Source organism: Athene noctua, chromosome 7 (genome assembly GCF_965140245.1).
Source record: "Athene noctua chromosome 7, bAthNoc1.hap1.1, whole genome shotgun sequence".
Taxonomy (NCBI): domain Eukaryota; kingdom Metazoa; phylum Chordata; class Aves; order Strigiformes; family Strigidae; genus Athene; species Athene noctua.
The window spans coordinates 34,081,189-34,093,929 of record NC_134043.1 but is presented as its reverse complement, the minus strand read 5'-3'; the positions used below and the strand labels follow the sequence as shown (position 1 = coordinate 34,093,929).

Genomic DNA, 12,741 nt, shown 5'->3' with positions numbered 1-12,741 from the left:
GTGCTGGTTACAGATTTAAAGTAATCTAGTGATCTCAATAGAGGAAGCAAAACATTTTAAAGCCCTTCTGAAAGCATATTAAGCTCTTGGCATAGCCACTGAAAAGGTGTGAAAACAAAGATTAAGAAGAGATGGGACAAACTGGAGTAAGTTCACTGATGCAGTGCTGCACTCACTGCCACTGGAACAAAGACCTCATTCCTCGCTTCCCTGAAGGCATGGGCAAGTAGTGGGCTTAACTCTACTTCTGTAGTCCTCTATTCCCACAGATATCTGCATGTGTTATTTATGGTGTGGCCTAGAACTTCCAGGTAGTAGCAGTACATCATAGAAGAGCTTGAACTGCTCCTTAGAGACAGTAGCTGGAACTCAGTGTGCCTGACCTGATCTGTTCTATGCTGAGCAAAAGCCAGAGGATAGGAACTAGTATAATGTATCGGGAAGACTTTCCTGAAGCAGTAAACAATGTACCGGAAGCAGAAGACAAGCTGCAAATAGATCCAAATTTAGCACTAATGAACATGGTTCCAAAATACTAGCTATCAGTGCTGAAGACATAAAGCTCCTATTAAGCAGATTTCACATTCCAAAATTAGAGGGAAGTGGAAAACCTGCTTCACCAACACTAAGATGTCATAACTCACAGCACTCGTTATATGAAGTTGCTAATACATTGTACATCATTTTAATCTTGATATACAACATACTGTATGTTAAAATGAGGGAATCTAGAACAAATTTAAGGCAACTCACATCCTGTTTATTAATTGGCAGTGTGAAATTGTATCTGTTCCAATGAACTTCATGTTCAATTCATTATAACTTAATCCCACTGCAGCTTTGCTTTTCACTGAATAAGCAATTATCCTTTTAACATTATGCAGCCCCACCTCAGGAGGTGATACCACCTGTAAAAGGTTTTAAATGGATACCTGTACTTAGGCTATAGTAATATTAAACCAATCAACAATAGATATTCACCCCTCCCTGATACTGAAACATACACAGCATATAGAATAGTATTACTGGGTTATAGCATTATTAGCTATACACCACCTTAGCAGAGCTCCATAAGCTTTTAACTAACCTGACGCTCTTCCTGTATTTGTACTTTGTTGAACACAAGCAGGCTCATAGCTTCCTGTGTGATGGTGATAACACATGTCTGACTTTGTTGCTGGCAGCTGGAGTGAAGGGGAAGACAATGCCCTTTGACCTGTGAAAAGCAGTATAAAGCTTATCAGATCCTTTGCAGATATCACTAAAGGAAATGGGCTGGAAGAGTTGGCCCCACATAGGAAATATATATAAAAACCTGTCAGTACTAATCTTTTTGTAATGTCATTAAAAACATACTTTTGCAAATCTGAGTCCCAGCTAGACAATGTCATTTGTGCAAACTGAACTGAAGTAAAAGTGGAGAGGAAGAATTACATACCACACTTAGGTTCATATCACTCGAAATGACTCAGTAGTCAATAGTATCGAGACTGCTTCACTTTACAGTGCCAAAACAAATCTTTCTTAGTGATTATTTCTTTGCTCCACTTCTGAAATAGACCCTTAAAGGTCATGTATTGTATAAAACGTTATACACAACTTTTCCCACTAAACAGTTCATCTGGGGGTTCTGTTTATCTGGAAGGCTGTCTAGACAAACAGTGGTAAAGTAAGATCATGGACTGACCCCCACAAAACCCCCATACCTAATGAAAAATATATTTGCAGGTTAGTGTTAGGATAATGTCCTTACTGCCCTGCCAGATACTGTAGGCAGCATTAGTATATTAAGCTTTTAACATGAATCATGCTGTTTTAAATTGGGATAACACCTACCTGATTTACTTTGCCCTATACAGTTACAAAGCCAGTTAAAGAGCACCAACAGAATAGTTTAAAAAAAAATCACTAAGACCTTTTTTTATGATTGCTGAAAAAAAACCCCACCAAAAAAACCCAACAATGACAACAGGCACAAGCTTGAAAAGATTATGAGCAGAGATTCAGGAAATCAAATTCTTCCTTTTGATGTGCTCGCTTTGTGGATATGACAACACCAGTTAAAAAGTAATTTTTCAGTATCTCCACTGACTTAACAAGGGAAATTTCTAGTAATTTCAACTGGAGATGGATGTGAGTTTAAAAAAAAGAAGAAATATAATCCATCATCCTCACATTAGGTAACTGAAAGAAATCTGCAGTTGCTGGGTGAGGCATTAGCAACTGTAGAGCTTCAAATCTTTTCATGGAAAAGATTTTAAATTGTTGAGGTTTTTGGTTGTCCGTATACCCATTAATACACAGTAGTATATAATAAAGTTTTGTGTTTCACACTCAGAACCCCAGTCCTCTTAAACAATGGTATATTAACAATAGATAAATCATTTAGCAGTCAGAAAATCACACTGGAGATCATGCTGATGGTGTCAATATAAGAACGTAAACAAGAGTAAATATTATTCCCATATTATTTAAAAATATATTTTAAAATAACATCCAGGCAGATTATTGGCAAAACCGAACACACAATGTTCTGCTGCATATCTGCCCCAATCTATCAATGCTGTGCTCTGTTCCAGGTATCTGTCAGAACATGAGCTTCATACCTCTGGAAGAGAGGAAGAGGAGAACTAGGTTTTTCTGATTTGGGGTATTTGTTGGGTTTTTTTATATTTATAGCTTCTGAAATTATGTGGAAGGAATGCAGCTAGCTGATGTTTGCCAGAGATTGGTACCTGTGTGGCTTTACTCAGAAACTACTATTCAGTTCCAGGAGCTCACACAAGTCAGGTGTTCTACTGAATAAATTCAAATCCCAAACTTATGATCATTGTTTAATGATTATTAGTAAAGCAGAAAGTAGCTGATCAGGACTCCACTGTGTCACTGTCAATATATACTGAGAGAACTCACTCAATATATACTGAGAGCCCTGAACTCCCCCTTCTTGAGGGGGGAAATTAGTCTAAACAGGCAAGGCAGGGAAGAGAAGGAAAGAAACACTCCTGATAGAGAACACATGCACTGAGCAATTTTGCTCAAGGTCACTCAGGAAGTCTATAAAAGAACCAGGATTAGAGTCTCCTCAGACATGATCTATCATTAAGCCACAAGGTCATCCTACTTTTTAAGTCTTACAATACTTAAGGGTTTTTACCACTAAGTTAGTATCTCTGACAGGAGATATACCTTCTATTTTCATGATTTGCAGAAGATTTCAGAAATCTAATAATTCTTTTTGATTTCCAAAATCTTTGATCTATGTTTGTCCTTTTTTTTTTTTTTTTTTTTTTTTGGTTAAAGAGCTTCTTTTGGAATAAAATTTCTTACTGTCCTCCTCCACAGTATTTAGAGGTTTCTGGGATAAAGTGATTGTGAAACACACGCTGGAAACAGATATAATTAATTCTCAACCAAGGCAGGGAGCATCTGTCAGACTTAACTCCACTGGTAAAGAAATATTTATCCTATGAATCTTGTGGGCTTAAGCACAAGGTAGGTATGTATGTATAGAACAGGACCAAAGCATATAAAAGAGAATACCTAACCTGACATGGGCACAGAAACCCTCTTCTCCCCAGAAATGGGAAGGTCAGTATTTCACACTGAATTTCAAGGGGATGAAGGGGAAAGAGAGTAGTGGTAGAGGCATTCTCTATCCTCTGTATCCAACAGCTACCAGCACACAGAAAAAATGACAAAATGTGCTTGGAGAACATAATGAATAAAGCATAAAATTTACCTTAGAAAGCTTACCTGGAAGAGGAAATATTTAAGATTACATATCTGTCTTTGACTTGCTTGTATTTCATTCAGTGATGTTTAATACAGAGAGTCTATCCAAAAAAATGTACACAGACCAGTACATAAACTAGCAAGATAAAAAGTCACCTTTCTGCTCTCTGGCCCAATAAATCTGGACTTACAAGAGCACAGTTTCAACAAGAGAGGGGCAGAGTACCTTTTCCTGTATGATTTCACATAGCTTTAATTCTGGAAATCAGAGACTTCCCAAGTAGACAGAAAATGGAGATTTGACCTTCCACAGCAGTGGAAATTGAAATTTTCTTCAACCTTCCACTTGAAAATTAAATTCAGTGGTACTCAAAATTGCATTCCATAAGGACGAAATAATCCACCGTTGTCTGGACACTTCATGGTAACAGTTTAGAGAGATGGAGACAGATGATGCCACCTACCATACCACTTACAAAGTCAACAAAATTTAGGATTTCAAGAAGCCTTTATGCACTGAAGTTAAAGATTATGATTTCACTGCCTTAAAGTACAAGAAAACAAATCAAGAGGCACATGCTATCTCAAAGAACATTAGAAAAAATGCACTATTACACAACAGTTATTTCTAAAGACCATTAATAGAGCTGGATCCTGCTACATAGCGTGAGGTTTCTCATACTAGGAATATGCAATACAAGCTGCTAGGCATGCGGGCAAAGATTTGTAGTGTCTGATCTGCTTTGATGGTGAGGAAAATAGTGTCATTTTGCAGTCTGTAACATTTGAAGAGGATGAGGATTAAGAATGCTTGTTCTTGGAGGCTAGTAAGCCAGAGAGAATGAAAGGTAAATAAATACCAGACCAGCAAGTTCAAAAGGTAATTTGTAAGAGCAAAATGACATATCTTGTGTCATGTCATGGAACAGTTTGTAGCTGCAAATGGTAACAGTCCGTCGTGTGTTATATATAATAACCAAATATAACAATATTCCCCATTCGCTCACGAGAAGGACTCCCTATGCTATGACTTGGGAAAACTGTGGGTCTGAAATATGCACAATGTAGCTGTTCATCTCAACATTTACTGCAGCAGTTTCTTTTCTGAAGCTATTTCTCTGAAGAAGTTCAACAAAATCTAAAATTTAGTGCTTTATATATGTTTGTAATCCTATCCTTCAAAAGTTCAGCAAGGTAAATGCAGTGTTATGTATCTTCCTCAAATTCAGCCCTGAGAATTGTATAAATCACAAGAGCATGGATTGGTCTTAGTTATTCTTAAAATTCTTCTTCCCTCAGAGCAGATATTGTACATTCCTGTATGGCTGTTAATGCTATGACATCTTATGTTTAGTGGGGGAAAAAAAGAAAAACGTGGAATATAGAACCATAGGATGGTTTGGGTTGGAAAGGATCTTAAAGACCATGTAGTTCCAACCCCTTGCCACGGGCAGGGACACCTTCCACTAGCCCAGGTTGCTCACAGCCCCGTCCAACCTGGCCTGGAACACTGCCAGGGAGGGGGCAGCCACAGCTGCTCTGGGCAACCTGTGCCAGGGCCTCACCACCCTCACAGGGAAGATCTTCATTAGATCTAATCTAAATCTGCCCTCTGTCAGTTTAAAACCCTTACCCCTCATCCTATCCCTACCCTCCCTGATGCAGAGTCCCTCCCCACCGTTCCTGTAGCCCCTTTCAGCACTGGGAGGCCGCTAAAAGGTCTCCCTGGAGCCTTCTCTTCTCCGGGCTGAACACCCCCAACTCTCTCAGCCTGTCCTCACAGGGGAGGTGCTCCAGCCCCTGAGCATCTTTGTGGCCTCCTCTGGACCCACTCGAGCAGGTCCATGTTCCTCTCATGTTGGTGCTCCCAGAGCTGGACACAGCACTGCAGGGGGGGTCTCACAAGAGCAGAGTAGAGGGGGAGAATCCCCTCCCTCGCCCTGCTGGCCACACTTCTCTTGGTGCAGCCCAGCACACAGTTGGCTTTCTGGGCTGTGAGCGCACATTGCTGGCTCACAGTCAGTTCTCCCTCCACCAGTACCCCCAACTCTTTCTCCACAGGGCTGCTCTCAATCCACTCCTTACCCAGCCTGTATCTGTGCTTGGGATTGTCCCAACCCATGTGCAGGACCTCACACTTGGCCTTGTTGAACTCCATGAGGTTTGTGCAGGCCCACCTCTCCAGCCTGTCCAGGTCCCTCTGGATGGCACATCTCTTCCTTCCAGCGCGTCGGTAGCACCACACAGCTTGGGGTCATCGGAGAACTTGCACTCAGTCCCACCGTCTGTGTTGCTGACAAAGACATTAAACATCACGAGTCCCAGCACTGATACCTGAGGAACACCACTTGTCACTGCTCTCCACTTGGACATCGAACCATTGACCGCAACTTTTTGAGCAAAACCATCCAGCAAATTCCTTATCCACTAAGTGGTCCATCCATCAAATCCTTGTCTCTTCAATTTTTTATTTCCTAAAACATCATTCAGGAGAGATGACACAGTAGTAAAGTGAAGGAAAAGGACATAAACAAGCTGGTCCAGGAGATTTTGCAAGAAGTCTGTGATATCTAGTGAAAAATTACACCCTAAAGACTTTGCTTAAGAATGTTGTACCAAGGTACTTTGTCTGTTAATCCCCTTCCAACTCCCCACCCTTCAGCCTCAGCCTGCAGGCAGGGGTCTTACAAATTGATTGAAAGAAAAAACTCTTTCTGGGATTATTTGACCCACCACTTAAGTGAAAAAACAACCACTTCAGTCCTTCCAGGTTGACTTGTCCACTTGAGGTGACTCAAGTCACACTTGTGACCATCTCACCGGAGTCACTGTACCGTGTCACTCTATCAAGTCCCTGTGTAGTTAGTGACTTCCACACTACTCTACAGTTCTTTCCAACTCAGGTACCAGGGGCCTCAGCTGTTTCTTCATGAATCTAGCATTCAAAAAACCCTGTCTAACTGTGTTCTGAGCTCTGCACTGATCTGTATCAGGGCCCTGCAGTGAGATCAGCTTTTCTTCATCAACACTCTTCCTCCACCACCTGTCACAGGGGGCATCCATTTTGACGTGGCACAGCGCCAGGCCCCAGATTCCTGCTGCCTTCCCGTAACCTCATCCCAACTCCTCTGGCAGCCCCGGGGCCCCTCTGCTGACTCTTCCTGCTGTTCTGGGAGCACTTCAAAGAGGTCTAGCACAAGACAAAACATAAATGGGATTTAGGACCCCGTTACCACATTATATCTATTTATATTCCAGTAAAGACTACACAAACTACTTTTATATTATCAAAAGACTCGTAACTATCAATTGTTTAAAGAATCGATACAAATATTTAACATAGTGAAAATAAACACGTTTTTCCAGACTATCGGGAGTGCAACAGTTCCCCCTAGCGACTGCGACACAAAATGGAAACCCGCCCACCTTTCTGGTAAACGTTTTCTGACCTGTTTTGCCTTACAAAGAGCACGGAATAAACCCCGCGTATTTCGAGTGCGTTAAAAAAGAACCGAGGAGTGCCGAGGGAAGGGAACGAAGGGGGTGAGGAGGCGACGCCTCCCTTCTCCTGAGAAGATCCACCGGCAGCCGGCGGGAGCAGCCCCGAGGCCCGCGGGAGCCTGGGCTGGGCAGGGACCGCCGCCCCAGGCCGGCCGTGCCCGGCAGCCCGTCGGGTCGGCCTGCGGGGCCCGCGGCGGCGCCCCCGGCCATGGCGGCGGCGGGTGGGCGCCCGGCAGCGCCGGCAGCGGGCAGCACCGTGCGCGTCGCGCCGGAGCTGGGCCGTGTCGCTTCGTCTTTCCGCGGGCGCTCCCCGCCCGGCTGTGGCAGGTGCCGGGGCAGCGCCGCGCCCGCGCCGCCCTGCCGGCAGGGACGGGCCCCGCGCCCGCCGCCGCCCCGAGGTCCCGCCGTTTCCCCGTCGGGTTGAGGGCGGCGGTGCGCGCTGGAGGCCGCAGCGCCCGTGTGCGCGGCCCGACCTTGGTGCGCGGCGCGGCTGGTACTTCTGCAGAGCAGCACCGGCACGGACCGCGGGGCAACGCGCGCTGGCACCAGAGCTGCGCCCTACATGCGCCTGTTGGCTTGGTTTTAGTGCCGGGGGGGTGGTGGGGGGGTAGGGAACTATTTTTATATATGAGCGCAGGTGTGTTTACGTTGGAGCAAAGATAAAGCTGGTGTCAAAAACAGCCACACAAGATCCACTTCGGACTTCAGAAGCAGCCCGTGAAGCTTCCACCGAAGGCCCCTGCGAGCCCTGAACGGAGCCCCGAACCACTGCCCTAGCGTGAAGCCTCGCACAGAAATCCATGAAATGGTTTCCTGCAGCCACAGCAGTTTCTGTTCGCTGTTAAGGATGTATTACTTGTCTCAGGATTCAATAGGCTGAATAAAGCCCACTAAACAACAGAAAATTACTATTTTTGTCTAGGCTAAGTTTTTTTGGCAGTCTAGAAAGTTGAACCAAGTCACTGAAGAAATCAGTGACAGCAAAATAAGCCAGGAGGAGGACTATACCCTTGATTGAAATTAATTCTTAAAAATCTATTTAAATTTACCAAACTGAATCTACTACTGTAAGATTTTCAGCTTCTCTCATCTAATCACACCATTAACACTTTCTCTGTAAGACTGCGTAGGACTATTACAAGGCTGCTCCACTTAAATTGTCAAGTTAAACTGACAACTACCTTACTTTACACTGATGTTTATACATATTAGATATTTTGATCATGAATTGTAGGATACTGCTGAAAAAGTCTCAATTACCAAGAGATCATGAATGGAAGTATTAGCCTTATTTATGGCTTGCATGTAGAACTTAATGGATTTTAAATGCATGAAGCAATGTCCTCCAGAGTTTTGATAAAATTTCTTCATAGATAAGGGTTCTCCTCCTCTCCCTCTTCCACTTAAAGTTTAGTGCTTTCAGGCATTTTACAATTCGTTTTGTATTTCCGATACAGAACACTCTGTTACATCATTGATTACAACTGCAGTCTCAAGAAAAATGAAAATGCAAAAAAAGCAACAAAGTACTTAGTATTTAAAATGTATATATTTATATAACATTTAATATTTAAAAACACCTTGTACTGAAGTTAATCTAGTGCTTTCAAGATGTGCTTATGGGGTAGACACTGACAAATTTGCTGCCTCATTTAATAAGAAATTAACTATAGAACTACAGTTCATCTTGTACCACTTTTTTTCTAGCAAGTCCTTCAGCATAAACTAGCTGCAGTGACTTTTCTAATTTAGGGTGACATTTTTATTTTCACATCATTAGTATTTCATGAATGCTGCCAATGGCTTGAAGATTCCCCCTCAAACTTATGGGTGTATGAAGAAAGTAAACTGTGCAAAATGTAATCTTTTACTGATTTTGACATGGCTTTCTCTCACCAAACCCACAAACCTTTCTCATCCAAAGGATAAAATCTGTATAGCTAGGTTAGCTTTCTGACATGAGTCAGGACTTCAGGCTATTATGAGCCAGAATCTCAACTGGATTTTTAGATTTCCTTACCTAGAACTTTAGGAACTCAACACAAATAGCAAAAATATCCCACAAAATAATTAGTCTAAAGATCTTTTTCCAAGTAGTAGCAAGGCAGCTAAATACAAAACAACTTCAAAGAATGGCCACCATTCAAGAAGTTATTTCTTAAAAAATATTTACATACAAAAGTAAACATCTTGTACATAGTCAGAACCTAGTTTGCATTTTTTCATCGGAACTAAATTTTAGAACATTTTACTTTCTGAAGTTTTGTACAGTCAAAATAACTTCAGTAGAAACCAGTGAGGCCGTTTTCATCTTAAGTCGTCACTAGAATTTGTAACTAGTTTCTGGCTATGGAATATAGTGACATGGGATATCAGAACTGTACCCAGACTGAGTTTCAGAGAACAGATTAATTTGCCAAAGCTGGCTGTTAGCAGAGGGATTTCCTACCTTGCATCATTTTCTTCTTGTGAAAATAAGGAAACTTCAAGGAAGTTCCTTCAGTGTTTTACTGAGGTGTCAGCATTTGGTTATGAGACTAGCCTCTTGAATGAGAAGTAAAACACATTCGGTTCACAAGCATCATGAATTATACTCAGGAAATCATGTTTCCTTCTTTATTATTCCATGTTTCAGAACACGGTGCAAAGCTCAATTCGTTGGGATCTGAAAAGCTTTTTTTTTTTTTTTTTAACACAGGTCACTAGAGGGAAAAACATTATGCTGTTTATTTTTCCAGGAAATAGTATTTCTAGAAAATCCTCTGTAGTTGTTCATTTTCAGTATTTAGAAGTAAAAACTTTTTTTACTCTGACTTAAACATATCTATAAAGGCCTTTTGGAATTAAACACTGCTTTGATCAATAGATTTAGTAAACCAAATTTAACTTACTGAAAAAATACTGAAAACTTCTCAGTTTAGAAACATTTTTGATTCATTTTTGCATTGGACACCATTTTAGATAAGAACTTGCATAAGCAGTATTATTAACAGTTACTGTACAAGTGATAAAAAACAATTTACAACATTCTTTTGGCTGAAATGTACTGCATATGTTTGAGAGAGTACCTACCGCATTTCACAGATGGAGAACTCTTACAAGTGAGACAGTGCCAACACACTTAATTTTTGTGTTTATCTTTGTGTTTACTTTTGCTAGATGCTTTTAAGTTGGGTCTTCTGGAAAGAGAAATTGAGGATGTGCTTCAGCAATTGCATCAAGAACAAACACAAAATCCAGAGGAAATTCTCTCACAAACATTACGCCAGGAGAATGATAGATACATTGATCAGAAAGAAACTGATGAAGAGGATGTTTGTCCCTTTTGTCAGGAGGAGTTATTAAAGTGACTAAAGGAGTTATTAAAGAAAATGTTTCCCATCACTTACTGTGTATACAATTTGTTCTTTGTCTTGCTACAATTTTCATTAGAGAATAAACGTTACAATATACTTCGCTTCACTACACAGGGAAAAATACCTGGCAGGTGTTACAGCCCTTTTCCAATCTGGAAAATTCGGAAATCCTGCAAGTTAAAATGTGGGTTGGAGGGGAAGGAGGAAAAGAAAAGGGATGACTACTTAGTATTGCTATGTGATTTTTTTTTTTTTTTTTTTTTTTTTTTTTTTGCACATGCTTCTGGAGAGATTACAGAAATTGGTATTCGTTTTCTATAAATACAGCTATGGTAACAACATTCACACAAAATGTATGAAAATTTGGGCTGGCCACCAAGATGAAATGGAGAATGACTCTGTAGTGAAGTGTCCACTTTGCAGAGAAAAATTTGCACCTCTAAGGTTCATTTTAGAGGAATCCAGAAACTCTAAACAACTTGTGAGTGCAACAGATGAAACACGACTGGATAGGCACCTTGGAATCCACTGCGATAACTGCAGAGTATTTCCTATTGTAGGAAAGTGCTACAAGTATTTTTTAAACCAACATTTTGACGGTGCTATGTCTTTGAGCATATTTTATAGCTTGTCGGTTATTTCTCTGCCTTTATTATAAGTAACTGATTTCACCTACAGGGTAGACAATATGTGCTTTGTAAAGAAATAAACATCCATGGTAAGCAAAGCAAAGGTTTTTGGTTTTAAACTTGCTTTTAGTGGAGTACATCTCCAAAGAATTCTGTAGCATGTATTTGGAATTGTGTTTTTCAAATAATAAATTTAGCTACTATTTTATGATAAAGCATTGACTGCTTGTTAACCTAGCTCCTTATTCTGTTGATGTGTTTTGGTTTTTCCTTTTAGGTGTACTGCAAGGATTGAGTATCACCTACGTCATGAATGTTTCACTGGCTTTTGCCATTCTCTACATGGTTTTGTTTTTAAACAAGTACCAGAAAGGTTTTCTTTCTTACATCCTACCCTGACCTATATCATATTACTTGATCTCAGTTCCCCTTACACAAATCATGCAGATCTTGCATCGAATTAGACTTACTTAGCTACAAGCTAAGTAGCTACAGAAAGATACTGAGATAAGCAAAAATAACACCAAGAGAGCTCGGTCCTCCTCTGCCTGTATATGCTGCACCATGGCACCCTCACAGGGACAGCAGATGCAAATACATCCTAGTTTACTTAACCCTTTCTCATTTCTGTGTGTAGATAAGCCCTTGCAGTTGACAACGTGATGCAAAAAAAGGGCCACAGTAACCAACATAAGATGGAAAGACTTTGAAGGTTCTTTGAACTGTGCTCATCCAGGGCATAGGCATAACACATCAGTGCCAAAACCCTCCCTGGTTAAATCTAACTGCACCTTCACAGAATCACAGAATCATCTAGGTCGGAAAGGACCCTGGAGATCATCTAGTCCAACCGTTCGCCTAGCACAGTTCCCACCTACAGCATATCCTTAAGCTCTAAATCGACCCTACTCTTGAACACCTCCAGGGATGGGGACTCCACCACCTCCCTGGGCAGCCCATTCCAACGCCCAACAACCGCTTCTGGAAAGAAATGCTTCCTAATATCCAGTCTAAACTTTCCCTGGCACAACTTGAGGCCATTCCCTCTTGTCCTGTCGCTTTCTACTAGGCTAAAGAGGCTCAAACCCAGCTCTCTGCACCCTCCTTTCAGGGAGCTGTAGAGGGCGATGAGGTCTCCCCTCAGCCTCCTCTTCTCCAGACTAAACCCCCCCAGTTCCCTCAGCCGCTCCTCATAGAACATGTGTTCCAGACCCTTGACCAGCTTTGTAGCCCTTCTCTGGACATGTTTAACTCTATGTCCTTTTTGTAGTGAGGGGCCCAAAACTGAACAAAGTAATCAAGGTGTGGCCTCACCAGCGCCAAGTAACTTCCCACCTTATTAACTTCCCAATTGTATTACCTAGGATAGTAATTACCTTCTGAAAGATGTGTACCTGAGATATTACAGGCTGGGGGAAGTTCTATCAGCATGCTTTTTTTTTCCAAGTAAGTGCTACAAGAAATTTGCTAGGAGTCCAGGCCTAGAACTAGAGCGCAGAAACCACAAAATTAAGGAGCTG

The 12,741-nt window shown here is 41.5% G+C and overlaps 1 protein-coding gene across 1 annotated transcript; it reads left to right on the top strand.

Moving 5' to 3' along the window:
- Positions 1-8,459: 8,459 nt before the first annotated feature.
- On the top strand, positions 8,460-11,685 carry ZSWIM2 (zinc finger SWIM-type containing 2). The gene is given in 4 exon segments (XM_074911008.1): positions 8,460-8,511; positions 10,396-10,628; positions 10,882-11,165; positions 11,499-11,685. Coding segments are annotated over 4 exon segments (756 nt in total).
- The last annotated feature ends 1,056 nt before the right edge of the window (positions 11,686-12,741 follow it).